Below are 24,429 nucleotides of genomic sequence, written 5' to 3' on the forward strand. Positions count from 1 at the left end.
CTTTCACACAAACTTTCTTTATGAAACCACATCCTTACAAAGGATCCACGGCAGGTGAAAGTGACGGCATAGAATACCTGGACAGGAGAACGAGGGGGCTGGTTTACATGCCCAAGCCATAACCCATATAGTGCAGAAGTTGAAGTCTGAAACACAACAGAAAATGCAGGAAATACTTAGCAGATAAGGAAGCCCTGGTGGAGAAAGAAACTAAGTTAACATTTCAGTTCAAATATGCTCCAATTAAACTTGCTGTGTCATATCAGCATTTCTCGTTTTCATTTTAACCTGTAGCATCTGCTGTATTTTACTTTTGTTAGTAATGTCCAATTTTTAAAGCTGTCCATGACATACTATACGAGAACATTAGAGCATTGTGCCATTATTAGAGTAGCTCATTATTTGAGCCAAATCCAAAACCAGCAAACAAGAACATTTTTGCTTGATTTGTAAACTAATTCATGATGTCTGACATCCATTTCTAACTACATGTATTAACAAATATTTTTTTCTTCCGTCAGAGTATCGGGAGTTTAAACCTGTCTATCACTGCTGAAAATATTGATTGTTATGGGAGTGGCACCATTTGTAAGAAAGCCCTGTCTATCTCTGTTGGAAATACTTTCTTAGTATTTGAAGACGATAGCGAAAATCTGGTAAGTTGCACACCAGTTAACTAAACAACTTCACTCACTGCATTTAATGATTGGCAAAGATGCACTCGTTCACCTACATTTTATAAAGCATGGTTATTCGTAATTGACAACAATGCCATAATCTTTAAAATGATCTATTAATTAATACAGTTGTTTAATGTAATTATTGAAGATTTTAAAAGAGAAAATGCTGGAAACACAGCAGGTCAGGTAGCACCTGTGGAGAACTGGAGTTGAAGACCTTCCATGAGAAATGGGAAAGAGAAGACAAATTGCTTTTAGGTTGTATAAAGGATGGGAAAATGATGGGTAGGACAAAGGGAAAATCACTGACATGGTGTAGCCAGGGTTGCCATAAGAATAACCTGAGGAAAGGATCATCTGGTTGATAGGTTAATGGGGACAGTTAGAGAGAGCAAGAGAACATGAACAATGGAGCACTACGAAATGCAGAGTGGGAGTGGGCTGGAGAATTAGAGTGGCAGTCAAGAGGAAGCAGAGGATCACACTGGTGGACTGAATGCAGGTGTTCTGCAAAGCAGCCACCAGTCCAATAAAGAGGAGACAGTATTGCGAACACCAAATGCAGTACGCTGGATTGGAAGAAGTGAAAGTGAGTTGCTGCTTCAGATGGAAGGACTGGATGGTGGGAAAAGGACACGTAGTCTGCAGTTGAACAGGAAAGTGCTGTAAGAAGGGAAGTGGGTGTTGGAAATGCAAGAGCAGAACAGGAGGGTGCAAAGGAAACAGTCACTTTGAAATGCTGAAAGGGGAAGACAAGATGTGCCTGGTGATGGAATCTCATTGATTATTGGCAGAAATGTAAAATTATATTTGTGTTTCATGAAATGTATACATAGTGTTAAATTTGAAAAATTTATCTAGTGACACCAATTGCCTATTACCGAAATGGCAGTTTCTCTATTGGAGCTCAATCACATTTACATTAAATTATCCAGTCTTTTGTACTGTTCATCAAATAACTGTCATAAATCTTCTCAGAGTCCTTCCAGCGTCATGGACACAAAACAGATCATGCACATATGGAAGGCAGGTATTTTTATCATGATACATTTCCCTGCTGAAGAAATTTCCGTACTATGGGATCAAAAGACAACAACGCACATCCAGGTTGGACCTAAGTGGCAGGTACGCCCCATGATTTGCAACATTTTAATATCTAACTTTCTACTGTGAAAATTGTGTACTCATATTTGAGTTAAAGATTCTATACTACGTGGCTTTTCCTCACTAGTAATTATCTGCACATTGTTTACATTTGTCTACTGCAGACGATTGATAAATTGATGTGTATACTTTATTGATTGGATTATTTTTTTTCCTCTGCTTTTCACATTCCTACAGGGTAAACTCTCTGGGTTGTGTGGAAATTTTGATATGAAAACAGTCAATGAAATGTGGACTCCGGATCACATGGAAGCACCAAATCCACAAGAGTTTGGGAATAGCTGGACTGCTATGGAGGTACATAAGTATTAGAGAAATTAAACACCTGGCTTGATTGTGGGAAGGGGCATGTATTTGGATGCTAAGTGAGATTCAGGGTTAAGTTTGGCTGAGATTGATGCCTCCCACAATCTAATAATCTAATGACCTTCATTATACATGTTCATACAAAATGTGTCCTCAACTAGTGAACCAAAGTACTATCATATCAGTGTTTAGACCATAAAGTAAAATACAGTGATGTTGAGGACAACTGAAAAACAGGAGGGAAAGATTGTACAGTAGTTCATTACTTTTGCAAAGCTTCAACTTGCAGTCGCACTTTGGGTACTAAACTAACACTGAATAACACTTCACTCATCTTACAGATAAAACAGCATTAGGATGATCATTCAGATCAACTTTACCACTGTAAATTGTGTGTACTGTTTGTAACAATCAATGGCATGCTTTAAATAACTACTGTATAAGAAGAGCTAATGTGAAAGAACCCTCAATGGGATCAGAACCAGGGTAATCATGATCTCAATTTGAGGTGATTTATAGATAAATATTTATCTCATCTTAAGTAGGTTAATATAGCTATCCAAGTGGAAGAGTTTCTTGCGTATCTTCTGAAGCTGTGAGTGACCGTTTGAAACATGCAAGATCCCGAGGAGCTTGATAAGGTGGATATAGGAAGATATTTCCTCCTGTGAGAGAAGCTAGAACTGCATATCCCAGTCAAAAATAAGGGGTCACCCATTTAAGGCAGATATGACTATGTTTTTATCTCTGAGGGTTGTGAGTCTTTGGAACTCTCTTCCTCAAAGAGAAGTGGAAGCAGAGTGTTTGTATATTTTTAAGGCAGATGTAGATTGTTGATAAGTAAGGGTGTGATAGGCTACCACAAGCAGATGGAATATGGAAATGAAGTCACAATCACATCAGTTTATTAAATGGCAAAGCAGGCTTGAGGGGTTGAGTAGCCTACTCCTGCTCTCAGTCCCTGTGCTTGTATGTTTGTGTTATATGTCCTGGACGTCCCCAGAGGGTTCAACACAAACTGACCATAGCACCCTCCTGCTCTTGCATGATACTACTGACTGTATTGGGACAGTTACCATCCTTCCTTTCTCCGCTTTTTTGCTTTCCCTGACGTATTCACTTTTGGGGTACAAACATTTTAACAGAGGACAAATGGCAATCAGTCCCAGTGACAATAGGAGTCGACCAGTTTCTGTCAGTATTATATTTTAGAAAATCACCCTCCCACCTTATTTATCATTTTTTAAAATTCCTTTAGATCTTGTGTACTAATCTAATTTCCACTTAAATGTTACTATGCAGCTACCCTTGGTCCTCTACTTTTTCTCATCCATCTAGACAAGGCACCTGTTTTCCTTTCTCACACCGACTCCACTAATAGTATTCAGATTTATTTCTCTGTAAGTTCCTTTGTCCTTGGTTGTTCAGACAGGTATACATTAACTTAACAAATCTCCTCCAGTTGGACACAGGGCCATTCTTTAAGAATTTAAGAAAGTAACATCTTTGTGTGCTGGGCTATTCTATGGTAGCTGCCGAACTTGCTTTGAAAGTTTATCTTTGTTGGGTTAAAAGACTAGGTCTATGACGCTCTTCAATGTTGAATGGAATGAAGACGTCTACACCAAGTGGGGTCCTTTCACCAGCAGCAACTGTGACCTCACTGACCTGATTCGAAACCAGTTGGACCTGATTATCTCTCCATTTTATCATAAAAACATGGAATCATAAAATATAGAGCACAGAGGGGGGTCATTTGGCCCATTAGGACCACACTAGCCAATAAGGTTAATTCCACTTCCCAGGATCATGCAGTAATTTAACCGTGCACAAAGCCCGGATTTGCTTCGGTAGGGTGTAACACCATGAGGGGTGAAAGGTAAGTGGGTGAGGTTAAAATTACCTTTAAATCAAGATCTCTTGGTATCCATGTAGATCTACTGATCCAAAGATTTGCAGATGAGATTCCCTTTAAAAGCACCCTAAATCAGCCAGAAAGTTTTAGTACTGAGGAAAAATTAGATAAACCAGGATTGTTTACCTTGGAGTAGAGGAGGCTGAGGGGAAACATACCTGAGGTGTATAAAATTATGTGAGGTCTAGATAACGTAAGGATCTATTCCTCTTGACAGAGTGGTTAAAAACCAGTGGATTAATGGTATTTGGTAGAAGTTTTAGAGAAGACATGAGTGTTTTTCACCAATAGGTTGGAACTCTCTGCCTGAAAGGGTGGTAGAAGCAAAAGCCCAAATCCCACTTAAAAATTACTTGGATAGGTACTTGAGGAACATAACTAGAACAACTATGGATTTAGGGCTGGAAGCTGGGATTGAGTTGGGTATTTATTTTTCAACCAACACTGATGTGTTGAGCTGAATAATCCTCTTCTGTGTCATAAATGTTTAGAATGCCATGATTCTAAGAGGCCTGTACATTGCCTGTGCTGCCCACCTTGCAAGCGGCTCCATTGATTTGCCTTAATATTAGTGTCACACCTGTGTCATATGCCATTTGAATATGGGATTATACTTCTGAATTTGGTGATGGGGTAGGGGAATGGGGGGCAGGGGGAATGGTTGATGAAACAGGTTGGGGGACAGCTGTGTTTCCTTCCTATGACCTTGTATATTATGACAACAGGGAAATTGTGAGCCTAAATTTGGGGATAAATCACAAGTGCCATTTTGAGGCCCCTTGCACCTGATTTAAACTGAACAGGGAGAGTTGGAATTTGTTTCAAAATATTTACAACATTAAGTACTTTCATGCTCCGAAACTTTAAAACCAGTTTCCCTAAGTGTATTGCCTACAAGACCGCATTTGAAACCAGTTTTTAAAAAAATTGAAAGCACACCTTATTAATATTCATATCAGTGACTTAATCTTTCTTAGTGTGCAAGTAGCCCTGACATTCGTAATCCATGTAACATGAACCCACTCCGTGAGCCATTTGCAAAGAAGGAATGTGGAATACTATTGTGCGAGGTGTTCCAGCCCTGCCATCCAGTGGTGAGTACTGACCTAAACAATGGGATTTTTCTCTTCAGTTTCTATCCATACTACCAATTGTGACCTCAGATCTTGAATAAAAGGTGCTTGAATAGGACGATTACATTCCCTGATCCATTGATGCTTTTCCCCTGCTTCTGATGTTTATCCCTGATTTATTCACTCCAAGAAAGCAAGAGAAAGTGGTGTGAGTTTCTCATTCCAAATAAAAGGATTGGGCTGTCACATTTCATTTGTTATGTCAAATGACTTAATTTCCCCTCTATGTATCTCCTAAGTGATCAATCTCATCTGACAAATTTCACTTTATGTTGATATTGGGATACTCTGTAAAGTGGACATGGGTATGAACCTGCCAACACTACTGAATCTTTACCAGTGTCCTGTTCACCATTGCAGGACTATTAGAACTAAGTCTTGTGTTTCATACTGTGTGTTAGGAAATGAGAAATGTCAGTTCTGAGTGTTGCCACAGGAATGAATTTCCCACTCTTCTCTTCCTGCAGTGTGCTAGCAATCAATGCACACTGGCCAAATTTACAGGTTATAATAAACCAGGATGGCCAGTGGAATCAGAGAAGATAACTCAAAAATTACAGAATAAATTAAACAATGTATGAGATTGGTTTGTCTACACAATGAACAGCAGGAAGTAACAAAGGTTAATCTTCACATCTAACTAGTAGAATAAAATCCAAGGGAAGTTGTGATTATACAGTACTGTTCTGATCAGATCTTGAAAACTGTCTAGTTCTGATTACCAAAAAGGATGAAAGAGAGATTTGGTGCATGACTGAATCTCTTGTAAGGCTGGACAGACTTGGAGCTAACAATTCCAGCACGTAGTGCAGTGTTTTTGTACAGATGATTTTTGTTTTAACATGAAAGTTGGTAGCTTTGTACAGCAATCATAATTCTAGTTGGCACATCTGTGTATCCGATACACTAACACATACAGCACGTTGGTGACATTGATTTGCGTGCATTGTTCTACTTGACAACATTCCTGCCACCTCCACTGAAATTGTAATACACCTGGCTGATTGAAAAACATATGGGCAACTTGCAGGGAACCAAATTTTAATGGCATTCCCACTCACAACACCTGTACTATTTAAAGGGGTAATCAGCTGCTGTTGAGTTGTTGAGTCAGTCATACTTTATTCTAAAGGTTTGCAGGCGTCACAATGGAGTGGATGAAAGTGGTAAATCAATATCTGATGAGTCCAGAGGTTGTTTCTCCATTATTAACCCTCTTTACATTGAAGGCCCCACTGGGCTTGGTATTGTGGGAGCTATTGGAGAGTGGCTTAACGAAAGGCAGAAATGTCAGATGACCTTGAGAGCGAAGGGAAAGAAATGCTCATTCCAGTAGACACTCTAGATGGCTACAAGGAACCGTGCTCTAACTCCAATTCCAATTGGACCAATGTACTCATAAGTTGAAGATCTTGAAAACTGTGGTGACAGAAATAAGAACATAAGAAATAAAAACAGGAAAAGGTCATCTAACTCCGTGAGTCTGCTTCGCCATTAGTTAAGAACATGGTTAATCTGATCTCGGCTTGAACTATACTTTCCTACTTGTCCCCATTAGACTTGTCTATAGTTCAGAATACTGACTTCCTTAGCCTTGAGTACACTTAATAGGGTCATAGAGGCATACAGTACTGAAGCAGGCCATTCGGCCTACCACGTCCATGCTGACAAGCAAGTACCCATCTATACTAATCCTATTTACCAGCACTTTATCTGTAGCCTTTTATGGCTTGGCGATTCAAGTGCACCTCTGAGAGTACTGCCTCTCCTATCCACTAAGGCAGTTCATTCCAGATTCCAACCACCTTTTAAGTGGAAAAAGAAGTCTACCTCTGATCCTCTCTAACCCTCACATTCCTTAATTTAAAGCAATGCCCTCTAGTGTTACAACACCTCTGCTTTGGGGAAAAGCTTACTAGTGTCTACCCTATGTATGCCCCTCATAATTTTGTACGCCTCTATCACGTTCCTCCTCAGCCTTCTTCGCTCCAAGGAAAACAAAGTAAGGTTCCACCAACTGTTGCACTATCAGTGTTTTGCAAAAAACAAACTGCTGGAAGAACTCAGTGGGTCGGGCAGCATCTGTGGAGGTAACGCGATAGTTGATGTTTTGGATCAAGATCCTGCATCAGGACTGAAAGTGTAGAAAGAAGATAGCCAGTATATAGAAGTGAGAGGGGGGAGTGAGTCCTGTTGCAGGGTTTCCACACAAAATATCGACCATCCCTCTGCCTTCACAGAGGCTGCTTGACATGCTGAGTCCTTCCAGCAGTTTGTTTTTTGCTTACTGATCAGAAGTTGACCCAAGTTGATCAGTACTGAAGGAATTATGTCAGCGAGCTGAAATCAATGGTGTACAAATAAGCCTGTTTTCATTGACACTGTATACTGTATAATCATGATCTTTTATCCAACCTAGTAGTTTTTGGAGAATAGGTTTCTGGATATGTGGAAACTTACTAGTTAATTGTAGCCTAATCAAGTGAGCAGTTCTGAATTATTTTATAAGATTAATTTTGTTTTATTTACTGGATTTCCAGATGTTTAATGACATATTTTGTAAACAAAAAATTGATTACTTTGTTTTACTATTTTTGTCTTTATTCAGGTTGATGTCACTTGGTTTTATTCTAACTGCTTGACTGATACTTGTGCCTGTAATAGAGGTGGAGACTGTGAATGTTTTTGCACCAGTGTGCTAGCATATGCTCACGTATGCTGTCAACATGGGGTTGCAATTGATTGGAGAACCCCCACAATGTGCCGTAAGTATTGAAACTACAGAAAGTAATTTTTGATTGCCCACCTGTAGCAGTAAGAGAACAGTGCTCAAGCAGTGACCCAAGCCCTCCAGCTCTCATTATCTCTTTAGCATGGAGGTCCCGGAGTAGTCTTGTAGTCTGCGAATCCCATTGGCCCTTCTTGTTTTTGCAGCATTCTGTCTAACTGTGAGGCTCTCTGGAGAAGCATCGGGAAGGTGGAACTTGCTTTCTATGCTTCACACAGAGCTTGGGAAAAACTTGCTACCAGTTATGTAACGTTCCCTTCCTTGTATGTTTTCACATGGTCAGTTGTGGAAACATGTGCTCCTTCCTATAAAAGTCAATTATGAATCATCATGAGTTTTGGTTCTATTGCAAGTCACATTAAAGAAACGGTCATTGATGCAATTGCATTGTTTTATGTACAATTTTTGAGATAATGTTAAAATCCTTTTTAAAAGAGAGCTATTTCAGGCTATACATAATTAATAGCTTCAGTACCCCTTTCTAAAACTAAACATGTATCTTAATATTCCTAGTAGTGATGTAAAATTAATTGTAAAAAAAAACACTTTTATTGTACTGTTCTGAATCTTCCATATTTTTAAACAGGTATAGCTTTAACTGTATATAAATCACTTCAAAGTGAGTTGCTGTTCTTCATTTAATCTTCTATATAAGATTTTGAGTGAAGAACAGGCACTTTTATTAAAAAGAGAAAATTAAGCAGCTAGTTATCCCTGACAGCTTCTTGCTAGCTCACGACATGGCAACTTTGGTAGAAACTTGGGTGCAGGTAACCAACCTATACATTCAGTGTGAGAAAATGCTGGGGGAAAATAGTCACAAGGAATTTAAAGATAGTTATATTCATTCATTAGAATTTTGATTACTTTAAGTGGCAGAAAACAATTTTAAAGGCTTTTCTCCTTCATTTCAGCTTATGACTGTGAATATTACAACAAAGGTAAGATTTGTGATATGATCTGTGAACCAGAACATTTGTATGTAAGGGATTTTGAGTAAACGTACATTTTGCTTTTATAAGACACGTTTACTGCAATGGCAAAAGAGAGAGTAATGGTGATGGAAACAATTATTATGCACTGTAAGGTAACTTAAGATTTTACTGGTTAAAAAAATATTCAACTGTGTATGCTTTCTCTGAAATTTTGAAAAAATTAGAACTGGATTTTCTGGCTCCTTAAGCTCTAAAGTTCGAGAAATTCTTTAACTGAGTTATCAGCAGAACAAAATAATTGTTCTGTACAAACAGGGTAAAATACCCATTTCTTAAAACACTAACTGTACCTCAGTCGCTTATTATATGAGTGCAGTGGATCCTTTCCGCTATGCCTAAAGATCAAGCATTTATTGCATGAGTTTTAAATTTAAAAAAAGTGAAATTTGTTTGAAAAATGTTGTGGAGCATTTCAGTCCAGAATCTCCATATAGTGAAGCTACTGAATTATCAACAAGACTGTGCCCCTAGAGGGGGCTAAGTGTTTACTATATTTGAAAAGTTACAGCGTATAGTACCTCATCATGTTTCCCCCCCTTTTTTTAAAGAAAAGGTAAACTGGTGTCTGAGAAATTAGTTTTCAAAAATTGATTCAACAGGGTAACCTTTTCAAATTGTGGTTCTTTGCATTATTAAAAAAGAGGACATTATCTTATCCCTGTTCCACCTTCCTCCTTGTTCAAATATGCACTTAATAACACAAGATGCATGATCGTATAGCAGAGCTGAAGTGATCCAAGGCACCAATTTGATTTAAATAGTAGGTCATGGTGCTTCTATGTAGTTTGTATGCAGCCAACATAAGGAGCTTTATTAACAATCTACCAATGTGATAAATAAAAGATGTTCAAAATAAAGATGGCTTTATTACTGAGGAAAAGTATAGAGAAGTGTCTGGAATCAAATGTTAATCATATCCTGGGCATTCTGCAATGTTGGAAAGAGCTTAAGAAGGCACAATCACAGATTATTTTTAAAAATTAACTATTTATTATGTGCATTGCTCAGTTGAACCAACAGTGCCAAGTGATTTGGGGGGAGGTAAACAGGTGCAGTTGATGTTCATTATACATTTATGAATTTTCTAAATGAAACCAAGTGAATCTATTTTCTGCTTACAGTGCTGGGAAAGGGTCCTTACTTATTGGTCAGTTACTTGGATGCAAGTACAGTGGTGGCAGCTAATTTGTCAAGTGGAGCTGTTTTTCTAGCTACAAGAGAAATTTCCATTCCAGGAGTAGTGACACTTTTTATGCTGACTCCAGGACTTTACTCCCCTAAGCCGCATGGTAAGCAAGTCTAAGTTTGACAAACTTGGCAGTTATTCAGCATCAATCATCGTTTATTTGCCAAAAATCAATATTTATAACTAGCAACAGTTTGCACCCTTGAAATATCTGATCATATTTTTCACGTGTTCTAAATACATAAGCATTATGAGGTGAATAAACAACAAGCAATTAAAATAGTCCCTATTTGTTTTGCCATCTTACATAGCTTCTGAAAATTCCCTGTTCCAAAATAATAAAAATTAGGAATGTAGAAGGTAGTATAATCTATAATAAATCTTTAAAAGAGAGATCACACTGATTATATCAGCATTTTCCTTTTGTTGGTTCTATTGATTTTATATACAGACCTTCACATTTTATTGAAAAGAATGGATATAGATTCACATATAGATGTGAATGCATAGCTTAAGTATTGATGCAGATGGAAAATTTTGGAATAATCCTGTATGTACTGGAGAATGTGTAGAATTGCAAGCTTAGACCTGTTTATGTGGAGACTTAATATAAACCCAAGAAGACATATAAAACTTCAGAACAGTTTGAAATTCATATAGTGACCTACCCACTTAGTGGTTGTTTTTAATGTAGGTATTTTATTTATTTTTCTCTTTATTTACTGATGCTGAACTGAAGATACAAATGTATGATTACTGATGGCTCCACTGAGGCTAGATCCCCTAAAGTAGATCACCCAGGTATTAAAACACAAGAAAAACCCCATAAATTCTGAAAATCTAGTATTAAAACAGAGAATACTGAAACTACTCAGCAGGTCGGTCAGCAGCTGTAGAGAGAAACAGAGTTAATGTTTCAGGTCAATCGTGTTTCTTCAAACCTTTCTGAAGAAACACCATTGTCATTGACCTCAAATGCTAACCTTGTTTCTCTCTCCGTGAATGCTGCCTGAATACATTCAGCATTCTCTTTTTTAATATCAGACTTCAATTCACGCAGCTGTCTTGATCTTGTTTGTGAGTTTGCACAGTGATTGCCAATTGGATAAAAGACCACTACCAAATAAAACAATCCAAGATAATTATTTTTCACCCTTTATCTAGGCCAAGGTCATTGACACCTAGTACATCATCAGTTGATTGCAGTGAACTCTGAGATCAACAAAGAGAGAACCTGTTGGAAATAAGTAGAGTTTTTTTAGCAGTATGACTCATCATCAAACTAAGATTTTTTTTCCAATACAGCTGCAGTCAATGCTAGAAATGAGTTTAAAAACAACACCAAAATAATGTGAATTATTTTCATTTATTTATTTGATGTCCATTAATTACAATAAAATATTCCAACGTTCCAACTGCAGATTTAAATGTGTAATGGTGCACTTCACTGGTAGAAGCAGAAAAGAATTTGATGAAATGCAAGTAATGAAAACATAGTGGCAGAATAGTCAACAATGCTCCTTGCAGAATCACATCCATGCATTAGGAATCTTTGCCAAGGTTGAAGAGAGTGCAGCTAGGGAAAAACAAGCAAAATTTAAGGGGAGAAAAACCCAAGTTGTAGGTGTATCTGGAGCATTGCAGAAAAGATTTACAAGGATGTTACCAGGACTCGAGGGACTGAGTTGCAGAGAGAGGTTGAGTGGGCTAGGACTTTATTCATTGGAGTGTAGCAGAATGAGGGGTGATCTTATGATGAAATCATGAGAGGCATAGAAAAGGTGAATGCACACACAGTCTTTTTCTCAGGGTTGGGGAATCAAGTTTTAAGGTGAGGGGGGAGATCTTAGTAGGGACTCGAGGGGCAACTTTTTCAGCCAGAGGGTGGTCTGTATAGGGAATGAGCTGCCAGAGGAAGTGATTGAGGCAGGTACTTTAACAACATTTAAAAGACACGTGGACACGTACATGGATAGGAGTGGTTTAGAAGGATATGGGCCAAGTACGAGCAGATGGGACTAGCTTAGATGGGCATCTTGGTCGCCATGGACCAGTTGGGGTGAAGGGCCTGTTTCCGTGCTGTAGGACTCTATGTAACAGAATAACCAGTATCTGACCCTTTATTTAATGAACCCAAAATTCTGTTTCCAGCTTGATGATCAGTTTGAGGTTCAAATATCCCAATTATTCCATTTGTTCTGCTTTTACAGAAATGAAACCTCTTCATGTACCAAAGTTCTGCTGACTTGAGGTGTATTCACCCACAGTTTGTAAACGCATGTGAAACTGTGCGAGGGACAGGGCACAGGTTTAACTCTGGTGAAGCCAGGAAAAACAGTAGTCTCTTTGCCTTTGCTTCTGCTTTCCCCTCCATTTACTCCTGAACTGTTAGATCACAGCTTGTCATGATAGCATGCAGTTTCAACCTAGTGGTATATGCCTAGATATTCTAGAGAAGCATAAAGAGTGCTGTGGAACAGCAATGATGTAGTGGAACAAAGACCCCATTGAAATTTAGTTGTGATTTAGACTCAAACGTTCAATCATAAGCTACTGGACATTGCATGTTTCTGTGACTGGAGCTGTGCTGCCCATTCCTCTTCTGAAAATGGGCCTGGGAGACTGGCCACAGCCCAGTGAGGTCTTGGATATCTTCTGATCAGGAGACTGGAATTTGGGTGGAGATCATTGCCAACATTTGTGAGGTGGGGAGAAGACAATCATGCCAGCGTCTGTTGGGGATGAGATCTGGAAGACCGTCAAAAGAACAGAGAAAAGGGCATTGGAACATCAGTGTGGATGAAGGAGGGTGGGCAGATCGAGGACTGAGAAGGGGAGGTCAGAGGAGAAGACGTCAGGGTTGGGGTTTGACAGCACCCAGAGATGAGGGGTGTTGGGGAGACCAGTTCATTTTGGGGTGATGGAATGGGTCGAGAATGAAGTTAAGTTGTTTTACTTACTTCAGACATCTCAGTCCAGCACCATGTTTTTAAGACCATTGAATCCCTGGAAAATGTGGTCCAAGTTCCCCTATGATGCTCCAAAAGGAGCATTGCTTGGGAATTGCATCATTCCGTTGTTTTTGACATAGAAATCGCATCAGAGACACAAGACTCGTTGACAGGAAGTGCTCTGTTTACTTCACGATTGATGTGATTTGACCTGGAATGCATTGCAAGTGAAATTTATGCTAGGTTAAATTGGTTTTCGATAGCATAGCACTCTAAACAAATGACCCCATATGATCCAATTTCTAAGCAATAATATCAACAGAAAATGCTGGAAGCACTCAGCAAGTTAGGCAGCATCTGTGGGGAGTTACTGTTTCAGTTGATGATCTCTGGCTTCTGTGTTTCTGTCTCCACAGGTGCAGCCTGACCTGCTGAGTATTCCCAGTATTTTCAGTTTTTATTTCATATTTCCAGCATCTTCAGGTTTTTGTTTTTTGACTATAGGTGTTAAAACTTTGCATCCTATTTGATCCTGGTGGTCCTCATTTCATAGTTTCTCCATCAGGAAGCTTGTCTACTTTTACTACCATAATATCACCAGCTTCTCTTGTATCTCCGCTTACTTTCCACTGAAACCCTCATAATCAACTCCAATGTTCTATCAACCAGTCTCCTATCATTCTGTGTAGAGTTATAGAGTTAGGAAAGCAAGCCCTTTGGCCCAACTCGTCCATGCCAACCAAGGTGCCTACTTGAGCTCGTCCCATTTGCCTGCATTTGGCCCATATCCCTCCAAAGCTTTTCCATCCGTGCACAGGCCGTCCCAGGATAATGAACGGGTTCTGCTTTTTCCAGACATCTGTAAGTTGATTTTGTCCGCAAGTCGAAAAATACACAAAAATCACTCAATATGGTAACCGTACCTCCACAGTATTGTAATGAATGGCATCAAAAGCACATAAGACTGATTTGAAAAAATAATTACTGAAAGTGGAGAGAGAGAGAGGAAGCTAGTTCTGCTGTCGTAGGAACGGACATGTGTACGTACATCGGATTTTTGAATTTAATAACATTATGGGAATCTGTTCGTAGGCACAGGCATCCGTAAGTCGGGTGTTCGTAATCCACGGACGGCCTATACCTGTCCGAATGTCTTTGACACATTGTAATTGTTTCTGTCTGTGTGAAAACTTGATCCTCGGGCCCACCAAAACCTATACCCTCTTATTTTAGTCTCCTTTACCCTGGGAAACAGGCTCTAAAAGTAAAATTCAACATTTCAAAACTTTTGTTGCACAAACGATATTTCCACATTTCACTTGCCAGTGACCTCTTTCTGGTTTGCATTGGTTTCATTTTTTGAATATCTTAACATTTCCATTCTTGTATTTCAGTTCTTTCAGAGCCTTGCCTCATTTTACCTTGAGCTGCCCCCAGCTGTAATTGCTTCTGAACTTCCTTTTCTTCCTCCAGCTTCTTGTATATTCCTCACTTTCTGTAATTTTATCTGGCTCTATGCCTTGGAACTCCTTCTCCATGGAGCTCTGCCATACCATTTCCCTCTCCTTTAGCCCCTTCCTCCAAACTAGTTTCCTTGTCCAATCTTTGATCTTTCTCCAAAGATGCTATTCAAATGTGGGTTCTAATTTTATTAGGATTAATGTATAGTCTGCATGAGAGGTTGAGGTGCAATTGCATTATCCAGTTAGAGCAGATCAGCATAGCTAACAAAAGATAATACTGCACATTCTATTTCAAAGAGCATGTGAAGCTTACAAAGGAAATTATGTTAATTGAAGCATCTACGTCAGCTGTTCAGTAACTATACTTCACTCATAATGCTTTCTCGAAAGTAATTTTCTCCAGCAATAAAGTGATCTCACTTTTTTTTAAAAAAATTTTTTGTTTCTTTGTTTACCACAGATGCATCATTAGTCTCCTTGGAAGTGGCTGACAAACCAAACTACTTTCTTCGGACTGGATTAGATGGAGACCTACATCTCAGTAAATGGGAATACAATACAACTTTTCAAAAAGAGGCAACGTTTAAATTCCACAAGGATGCGTGGGTTTTGGGATATAATGCCTTTGAATCTTACATAAGACCTGGATACTTTGTTCATCTGGCAAGTTCTATTCTCCATCTGCTGAAGTACAATCACTCAAAGGGTTTCAGACATGCTACACTCTTCCAGCTTGTAGGTGAGCAAATAATAACTAATCTTTGATTTTAAAAAAACAGACTAATTGTTAATAAATATACCTTAAAATAGAAACCTATTAAATGCGTTCTTAAAATTTTGATGGACAAAACCTCATTTTACAGATTCTCATTCAGAAACATTGAAATCTAATCTGAAATTAACAGCGAATGTCATGATCTGTTTCTAGTCAGCTCGTTTTCAAACACCGGATAGACTTGAATTGTAAAAAAAATATAACTATCAAGGAGGATAAGAACACCAAGTCCACCTGACCAGAATTTTGAACAGGTTACATACTGTATGTCTTCTGCAGCCATATGCAATAATATTCCAGGTTTTCCTCACCTATATCGTGGACAATGGCCTAGTGGTTAAGTTGCTGGACTGATATCTGGAATCCTGGGCTATTCTGGAAACATGAATTTGAATCTGACCGTAACAGCTGAGGAATTTAGATTCAATTAAACAAAATACTGGATTAAAAAGCTAGTATCGGAAATGGTGATCATGAAACAACTGGATTGTTGGAAAAAAAACAAGTGGTCCAGTAATGTCCTTCAATAAAACATAAGAACCGGAAGAAGCAGTAAACTATTTGGCTCCCTGTACCTGTTCCACAGTAAAATTGTAGCTGATCTATTATCTTATTTCCATTTTCCTACAGTAACTTCTTTTTTCTTAATTCACTCGGTACCCAAAAGTATATTGATCTCTCTCTGTGGTGAATATACTCAGTGGCCGAGTCTCCACAGGCCTCTTGATTAGAGAATTCCAAAGATTCACTACTGTCTGGGTCAAGAAGTTTCTTCTCAACTTAGTTGTGAATGGCCAACCCCTTATTTTGAGACCCCTGCTTCATTTAATACACCCCAGCCAGGGTAAGCAGTATCCCCGCATCTATCCTTCCAAGCCTTACAGAATTTTGGATATTTCATTGAGATCACCTTTCATTCTTCTAAACTGCTGAACCTTTCCTCATCAGTTAAACCCCCTGCCACCTGATGAATCTATCTGGTGAACCTTCATGCGCTTCCACTATTGCAAGTGCACCCTTCAAGTATGGGGGCTGTACCCTTTCACAGGATTCCTGGGCGTTATTATTCCAAGAAAGCTTTTTTATTCTTGTATTTAAATTCTCATGTAATGAATACCACATATCATTTGCCTTCATAATTGCTTGCTGTGATTTTATTTTTGAATAACACCCAGATCTCTCTGAACACCAACATCTTTCAATCTCTTGTGACCGTAAAGAAAAATCTGCTTTCTGTTTTTTCTCTACCAAAATGAATGACTTCACATTTTTCCACATTATATTCCATCTGCCATGTCCTTATCATTTATTTAGCTAATCTATTTCCCCTGAAAGATCTCTGCATCCTCTTCACAACTGACACTGGCACCCAGTTTTGTGTTACCAGCAAACTTGGATACAATCTGGATTCAATCCAATCTTGAATAGAATTGGCTATAAATTGTACTTGGTCCTCTCATCCAAATTATTGATATAGACTGTGAACAGCTGCAGTACTGATCCCTGCACTAGTCACAGCCTCTCCACTTAAATGACATGCTTATTCTCTTTGTTGCTTGTTTGTTACCCAATACTCAACCTAGATTGGTATATTATCTCCAATTGCTTTTGCATGAATGTTACTTAATAATTTTTTGTGTGGCATCTTATGGAATGCGTTCTGAAAGTTTAAACGCATCACATCAACTGATTTGCCTCCCCGCGCACCACCCCCACAATCTATTCTGCTAGTAGCAAACTCAAAAATGTTAATAGATTGGTCAAATATGATTTTCTTTTCAGAAATCCTCATTGATAATACCTGACCCTCTTATTTTCTAAGTGGATGCCTATAGTGGCCCAGAATTTTTTCATTACATTTAATAAATTATATTTGCAAATAGTGACCACTTACTTAAACTAGGTAGCATTACCAAAATGAGATGATGGCAAATTACTGGTTCATTGATGATAGTCGTTAAAGAACGAATTGGTGGAACTCTCTGTTCAAAGGTGCAATGGGGAATTTAGTGTTTACCTAAATTGCCAATGTTGCAGGCAGCAGTCTAGTCTTCTGCACAAACAATGCTTTTTCAAATGCAGGAATTTTGTCAGGATTGTACTTTTGTGTTGGATTAATTTATGTGTTCAGAGCTTGGAGTGTGGCACAAGTCTACAAACTGATTACCCCTTCTTGAACTGAGAATCTCACCGTAACTAATGTACAAGCAGAAAACATTTATCATCAAGGATTATACTTGTAGTAGTTTCAGGAAAGCACTCACAGGGCATATTTTGGACTACACTAAGTTTTTCAATTCATGACAATGCCAAGCTGACACAGCTGTAGATTACATGCTTGAATTTAGTATTGAAAAACTGTCTCTTTTAGGGCATGTTGCCCAATCACATGTCTTTAATCACAAACTTGGTGGAATTTAATAGGTGGTGTGACATTCTCCGAAACCAGCTAGCATTCTAATAATGTGTTGCTCTTTCCTTAAAATGAGAGAAAATGCATGTTCCAACACTCAATGAAAATACAATGCAAGTACCATTCATTGCATTACCTTTTTAAAGTGCAGGAATCTTGCTCTCAAAGCTGTTTATGCTAAAAATCTAACCTATGCCAATGGAAAACTGAAACAATTTACCTCCGCTATGGGATCAGATCAAATGATCAAGAAGCATTTCATTAATCACTACATCCAAGGAGTCAGGTTTCAGCATTTTTATAAGCGAAGCACTGTTGCACTTGGTTCATTCCCCAGCGCACTTTCCTAGGCACAGTCTGGGCCTAACATGCTGAGGCAGGGTAATTGCACGTTCTAAAAATACAGTACCATTTGTTTAGGTTAATGGAAAAGTTATACCAGCTACAGAGTGCAGAGGCAAAGGCAGATTAAATTTCATGCTGACTGTTGTACATGCCTGGCATATTAGATCAGAGATCATATCCAACTGGGGAATCAAGATTCAGAAGGAACCAAAGTGAAAAGAAAAGAATAACAGGCAATTTTTCAATATACTAAAACTCTTCACTTACTATTTTACAGGGAATAAAATAAAATATTCATTTTGTAGAATAGATGTCTTTTTAAATTTAATTTTAATTCAATGACTCTCCCTCCTCTTGCTGGAAGGATTGATTTTTACAGTATTCACAACTTCATCACTTGTATTTATCATGGAAAGTTTAACCTGGTGCAGGGTTGTGGTATTGAGGGGGTATCATTGGAAAAAGACCTTTGCATGCTGACTGGCATTGTAAGTTGATTTTACCATTTACAGGCCTTCTATTGGTTACAGATGCCTCCCTTGTGGGCACCCATACTTATGAACAAACTCATATATTTAAATTCAAATGAGAACCTGTCTTTTAAAAAAAAACCTGTTTACATATAACCCCCCACAGTAATCAAGCTCTTAATAACACAGGCTGCCAGTTCCACCGTGGGAGGCCACTTAAAAAGGTTCGTTTTGAAATTGATAAGCAATCACTTCTATTAATACTCGTGCAATGATACTCTGTGAAACATTGTAATTTTGACTGATACTTCAAGACCATCAGGACCAGCATGGGACATCCTGATTCTGTACCATTATAACTAGGCAAGGAAAGAGAATAAACAAATGTTCATGTTAATTGGTCCTCAACAACACCATTCATTACAATACTGTAGAGTGATGGTTACCGTATTGAGTGATTTTCCAATTTATGGACAAAATCAGCTTATGGATGTCTGTAAAAATGGAACCTGCTTGTAACCCAGGGATAGAAGGTAAATGTAAGGTTCCGAGCCAGTAGTCAGAATGATAATTTTGAAAAAGTTCTTGAAATCTTTAAGTAAGCTAGTTCTGAAAGTAGATAACGTGGCAGTCATTATCTAAAAGTGGGGACCCAATGATAAAAGATGGCAAGGGAAACGATATGTGAAAGATGGAAGAGCAGACAAAAAAAATCAGCCAGTCATCTCTCACCCGGTAACCAGCCTGCCTATATTTCTCACACTTCCTGCTTCTGTTGTCTGCAGCTTGAGGGGATAAATAACAAACAGTAAGAACTAGTGAAAGTTTTTTTCTTCTCTCTATCACTATCAAGTGTGCATTCCAAAGCATTTCATTGAATTATGAATCTCTAATTTTTTTAAAATGTTTCTTAATATGAGAAATTCCATAGGAGTTGTGGGTGTGAACCTGCGCCACTGTGTCATTGGCATAAGTCTTACTTCTCGTCATCTGACATTTCACTTATTGATTTAAAAAATGGACGTACTTGCGTCAGTCTGATCATCAAAGGACAAGAGCAGAAATGCTTGAAGAACTCAGCCAGTCGAGTTGTATCTGTGGAATAAGAAACCAGCTGAAGACCCTTCATCAGAACTGAGAAAGACAGAAAGCAAGTTGGTCTAATTAGCAGAGAGGGTAAGGAGGGCAGTAGATAGAACAAGGAGAATGTCTGTCGTAGGTTGAAATGATGTAGCCATTGAATGGACAGTTAGGCTCCTTTGTCTGGGTAATGTGTGGCTAATGTTGTGAACTCTAGGTGATTTGTATATTCTGGCCTACTGGGATGTGCTGAGCAGGCCAGAATAAACAAGTGAAAGTTTTAAAAAAAACAAAATAAGAGGGGGATGGGGGGAGGCAAGCCCAAATGGCCAGTCCTGATAATTTTGAGTCTTGCAGGCTGCAATGATCCCAGATGAAAAATGAGGTGTTGTTTCTTAAGCTTGTGTTGGGCCTCATTGCAACAGTGCAGGAGGCCACAGACAGAGAGGTTAGACTGGGAGTGGGATGGTGAATTAAAATGGCAGGCAGCTGGAGGCTCAGAGTCACTCCTGGGGACTGAGCTGCACCCAGTCTGTTTGGTTTCTCCAAATGTAGTGGAGGCCACATTGTGAACACCAGATGTAACACACTAGATTGAAAGAAGTACCACTTCACTGGAAATGATTGTTTGGGTCCCTGGACGGTGGGAAGGGAAGAGGTGAATAGGCAGGTATTGCATCTCTTCCAGTTGCATGGGAAGGTGCCATTGGATGAGGAATGGTGGGTGTCGACAGAAGAGGGGACCAGGAAGTCATGAAGTGAATGATCCCTGTGAAATGCAGAAAGGGAAGGAGAGGGGAAGATGTGACTGATGGTGGGATCATGTTGGAGCTGGTGGAAATTGCGAAGGATATGTTGAAAGCAAAGGCTGGTGGGGTGGAAGGTGTCCATTCAACACCTGAATATTCAACAACACCTTATCTCTTCCCACCAACCAGGGCAGCACCTGACACACAAGAGTGCCTGGGGAAGGCTGCCCTAAGGAAAGGCAAAAATGAACTAAGATTTAATCCTTGGGATTTTGTGCATTCGTAAAATCAGTAAAAGTGCTAATTTTATGTTAGGACTGGGAGTGAACAATCATGTTGGCGTTAAAAAGGAAATTGGGATTTGCTGAATGTGGGGAAAATGCAAATATCCATTTTGGTAAACTCAGCAGCTTCCCCCACTTTTTCTACACGAATCCTGACATGCACAATGAATTCTACTCGTATCTTAAGGGTGTGACCACCACCTATATTCATTGTTGTCAAAATTGTTGTCAGTTTCAAAAATTAGAATCTTTTCGCACGTTAATAGTAACTAAATTATCAGAAATTTAGATGAGTTTCGTATCTGAATTTCACAACACTTGACATCATTGCACATTATGTCATTTCTTTCTCGTGTGTGCCTGTGTAATGTTTACACAGTGCCATCCCTGCATTAAACGAGAATAAACTTCAAATGTAAATTGAGTTTCTGCAATGCTTAATGCTAGTTTAAAATGCTGGAATTTTGTCCCACCTGCAAAACTAATCACACCAGCAGGAAATAATGAGCACAACAAGTTTCTATAATTTGCAATTATAGGGTGAATCTGCACCTGCGTTTACTTGATAGTTTGCATGAGCAGTTTCACCCATGTGTAAAGTTCAACTTGGCACACAGTGAGTATCTTATGCTTGAAATTGGCCTACTTTTCTGTAGTGAAAGTTCCAGCCCATATCTGATTTGCAAATGTAAAAACCTTGAATCAGCACTGCTGGGCAGTGAAGGGTACAAAATCATTTATTTTCTACCATTATATTAAAAGATATTCATGATATGAAGCTGAAAACTTGAGTTTTATTATTACAGCTGAAAGTGAGGTTTTTTTTACAAAAATAAGTCATTTTGTGTGTGAGTAACCTGATTTTAAATCATTGAAGCTATGTGAAACTGCTATTTCAATTGCAATAAGGTCCTATTTAAAAACACTTTTGTAATAGGAAACATATTTAATTATTGTCTACTCATGCTCTTACACCTAATAACCTCAAATTGAAGAAATGCCTTCTATGCTTGAAAGTTGTTGCAAACAATAGGAACTTATCCTGCTCACTATTTCCTGCCGATAGGACAAAATTCCAGCATTTTAAACTAGCATTTAAGATTATAGAAATTCTGTTTACATTTCAAGTTTATTACAGTCAGTTGATGAAAATCAGCCCAAACTGCTGAAAACTGTAGACTTCTACACTTTAGCTCAGCTGTAAGTCCTTTACATTTGTTTATATACCTTCTTATACAATGTGCATCCACTCATTTGCCATGCATCCACAGCTGTGTGTCTGCATCCTGAATAAAATATTAAAAGCTAGCTAATAACAATATCATAAAAATACCATCAAAATATCCTCAATTATTCAAGAATTAATTTAATGATTCTCCTTATTCTCTACACAACACATATTTTATCCTATTTAAATAGTGCTTTAAAATTCAAATGAATGTTTTCGTAGTACCATTGAATACAAGACCTTTGACACAAGAACACCTGTGAAAGAAATGTAATGGATGCCATTTATCTGAAGGTATGCCTGGTTATAAAATTAACTTGCTGCTCTACTCCAGATGTCAGGCAGTATACTAACACTAATTCTTGCCGGCTTGTCCTGCATTGCAGGTTTATATTCATAAACTTTGGACCTTTAAAAATCAGAAACTTAAAGATTAATGCAAGACATGTCACCTCAAGTGCAGAAAGGGTGATCTATTATTTAGCCTAGTTTTTTTTTATTAGCTCCAATTAATGTGCTTCTTGTATAAGCTGGATGAGGAATGACAGTAAATGCCATAGCCGCTCGGTTAAACCTCTGATTATGGGAATTCCCATATTTAACATTTTCCAATACTGGATTGAATAAATTTTTATCTTCCATTCTTACAGTAACAGGAAATTGTACCTTGTTTGATTATATGTTTACCTTTTGAAATATAATTATTTTATAACAAAACTAATAATAAGTATATATATCAATTGTTCACTAACTCAAGTGCATCAAGCACCACTACATAAGAATGTTACCTTTATTAACCTACGTTTCATTCTGGGATCTCTTAAGGTATTTCTTTGAACCACGGTCTGCCATAAAGCATACCAACAGATTATTTTATTTGTGGGATATCTGTTGAAAAAGGCCATTAATATTCCCCCTCCTTAATTTCCCCCAGTTGTTGGTGCCATCAGTGCCAATCTTCATGCCTGTCTCTACTACAGGAAGTCCCCGGATTACGAACAAGTTCCGTTTTTGAGTCTGTTTGTAAGGTGAATTTGTATGTAAGTTGGAACAGTTACGTACAGTTCACATCCTGCGTCAGTTAGTCCTGAATCACTACAAGCTTCAGTTATTTATAGCTATATATTAAGATCTGAATGGAATTTTGATTCCAGTTTCATTATAATTCCACACATAATGTGAAGCAATCTAAAATACAGCATAACTTGTTATCACCAGGACATGTGAAGACTGTCATCAGTCTTATGTGTGTTTGGTGTCATTCATTACAGTACAGTACTGTGGAGGTACAATTACCACATCGAGTGAATTTTGTGTATCTTCCGACTGACGGACAAAATCAACTTAAGGACATCTGTAGAAACGGACCTCGGTCATTACCCGGGGACGACCTGTCGGGGGAGAGTGAGTGCTGGATAGATAGATAGATAGAGAGGGAGATAGAGAGATAGATAGAAAGATAGATATGGTGGGTGGGGGCAGCGGGAGAGGGGGCTGGTGACCATTCATGGTGTCCCTCATCATTCGGAACTCCTCGAACATCCCTGCCCCGAAATAGCAGTACTGACTGTAACACATGAAATCCACGATCCAGCCGTTCGCCACCTCCATCACCTGGAAAAAGTGAACACTGACAGGCAAACCGTTCTGCGCCCAATTCCGCACCTTCTTCCCGCCGTTCGTAAGTACAGGCGTTCGTAAGTCGGGTGTTCGTAACACGGGGACTTCCTTTAATCCCACTTGCCTGCATTAACTCCATATCTGTCTATGCCCTACTCATTCAAATGCCTGTCCAGATGCTTCTTAAATGTTGTTACAGTTCCTGCCTCCAGTACTTCCTCTGGCAGCACATTCCAGATACCAATTACTTTGCGTGAAAAATTTGACCCTTCCAATCCCCTTTAACCCTCCTCCCTCTCACCTTAAACTTATGCCCTCTAGTTTTAGACACCCCTACTGTGGGAAACAGACGATGGTTATCCACCCCATCTACGCTCTCATAATTTCATTATACCTCTTTCATGTCACCTTTCAATCTCCTTTGCTCCGGGAAAAACAGATCCAGCCCATCCAGTCTCTCCTGAAGATACAAGTCCTCCAATCCAGGCAACATCCTCAGGAATTTTTTTTTACATCTTCTTTAGTTTAAACATGTCCTTCCTACAATGTGATGATCAGAATTGGACAGGATACACCAAGTGCAGCCTAACCAACTTTTTGTATAACTGTAACATGACACCCCAAATCTCTCATTCCATGCCCCACCTGATGAAGGCAAGCATGCTATGTGCCTTCTTCTCCACTCTGTCTACCTGTGTCACCACATTCTGGGAACTATGTAGAGTCATACAGTCATGCAGCATGGAAGCAGACCCTTTGGCCCAACTCATCCATGCTAACCAAGGTGTCTTCCTGAACTAGTCCCATTTGTATGCATTTGTCCCACATCCCTCTAAACCTTTTCCTGCCCCATGTACCTGTCCAAATGTCCTTTAAAATGTACC

The 24,429-nt window shown here is 38.8% G+C and overlaps 1 protein-coding gene across 1 annotated transcript in view; it reads left to right on the forward strand.

The window, feature by feature from the left end:
- Positions 1-24,429, forward strand: part of LOC127577980 (otogelin-like) — a 190,890-nt gene that overhangs the window by 92,294 nt on the left and 74,167 nt on the right. Inside the window, exons 23-30 of the mRNA XM_052029688.1 lie at positions 522-656; positions 1,659-1,805; positions 2,022-2,141; positions 5,043-5,159; positions 7,807-7,963; positions 8,901-8,927; positions 10,103-10,270; positions 15,042-15,320. Of these exons, the coding sequence (XP_051885648.1) occupies positions 522-656; positions 1,659-1,805; positions 2,022-2,141; positions 5,043-5,159; positions 7,807-7,963; positions 8,901-8,927; positions 10,103-10,270; positions 15,042-15,320 (1,150 nt within the window). The remainder of the gene's footprint in view (positions 1-521; positions 657-1,658; positions 1,806-2,021; positions 2,142-5,042; positions 5,160-7,806; positions 7,964-8,900; positions 8,928-10,102; positions 10,271-15,041; positions 15,321-24,429) is intronic.

This window comes from Pristis pectinata, chromosome 14, assembly GCF_009764475.1.
Source record: "Pristis pectinata isolate sPriPec2 chromosome 14, sPriPec2.1.pri, whole genome shotgun sequence".
Classification (NCBI taxonomy): Eukaryota; Metazoa; Chordata; class Chondrichthyes; order Rhinopristiformes; family Pristidae; genus Pristis; species Pristis pectinata.